General features: G+C 56.6%; 1 protein-coding gene across 1 annotated transcript in view; it reads left to right on the forward strand.

Moving 5' to 3' along the window:
• Positions 1-910, forward strand: part of LOC119594812 (alpha-amylase-like) — a 15,786-nt gene that overhangs the window by 6,073 nt on the left and 8,803 nt on the right. The window contains exon 8 of the mRNA XM_037943903.1: positions 19-183. Coding sequence (XP_037799831.1) covers positions 19-183 — 165 coding nt within the window. The remainder of the gene's footprint in view (positions 1-18; positions 184-910) is intronic.

The following is a 910-nucleotide window of genomic DNA, read 5'->3' on the forward strand; positions in this document are numbered from 1 at the left end:
ACTAATACACCACCGCAGGTCGTCTGACGGAATTCAGGTACTGCCAGAAGGTCTCGGACGGCCTACTCCACGACCTGGCTGTCCTGGGAACGGTGTACGACCCTGACTGGGGTATGAACGACCCCGAAAAAGCGTTAGTGTTCGTCGATAATCACGACAACCAGAGGGGCCACAATTTGCCAGGTGAGGATCATGAGAGAGGGTGGGAACGGGTGTGAGGGAGGAGAGGGTGGGGGAGAAGGGTGGCTTGGGGGAGGAGTGGGTGGGGGAGGGAAGGGGTGGCTTCTGGGAGGAGTGGGTGGGGGAGGGGGTGAGGGAGGAGATGGTGGGTGAGAGGGGGTGACAGAGGAGGGGGTAGGGGAGGGGGTGAGGGAGAAGTAGGGGGTGAGGGAGAAGGAGTGGGTGGGGGAGGGGGTGGGAGAAGGTTTTAAGGAGGAGTGGGTAAGGGAGGTGTGAAGGAAAAGGAAGGGTGAGGGAGGGAGGGAGGCGTGAAGGAAAAGGAAGGGTGAGGGAGGGAGGGAGGCGAGAAGGAAAAGGAAGGGTGAGGGAGAAAGAGGGGGTAAGGGAAGGCGTGTAGGAGAAAGAGGGGGTGGAAGTGTGTGAGGGAGGAAGGAGTGAGGGAGGGAATGAGTGAAAAGGAGCGAGTTAGGGAGGGAATGAGAAGTAGGGGTGAGGGAGAAGCGAAGGGCAGTTGATGTGAGGGTGAATGAGAGTGGGTTAAATAGGATGAGGGGGAGGGAGGAAGAGAGAAAGGGAGGAAGAAAGGGAGGGAGAGAGGACTGGTGTAAAGGAAAGGACAAGAAAATCGAAGAGGATGAGGGGGTTGCCAGTAGGTAAGAGAAAGTGAATGGAGTGAAATAATGAGGGAATAATGAGAAAATCCAGAGTGGGTGAGGCTAAAAAAGTGAAG

The sequence above is a fragment of the Penaeus monodon genome, chromosome 34 (genome assembly GCF_015228065.2).
Source record: "Penaeus monodon isolate SGIC_2016 chromosome 34, NSTDA_Pmon_1, whole genome shotgun sequence".
NCBI lineage: Eukaryota > Metazoa > Arthropoda > Malacostraca > Decapoda > Penaeidae > Penaeus > Penaeus monodon.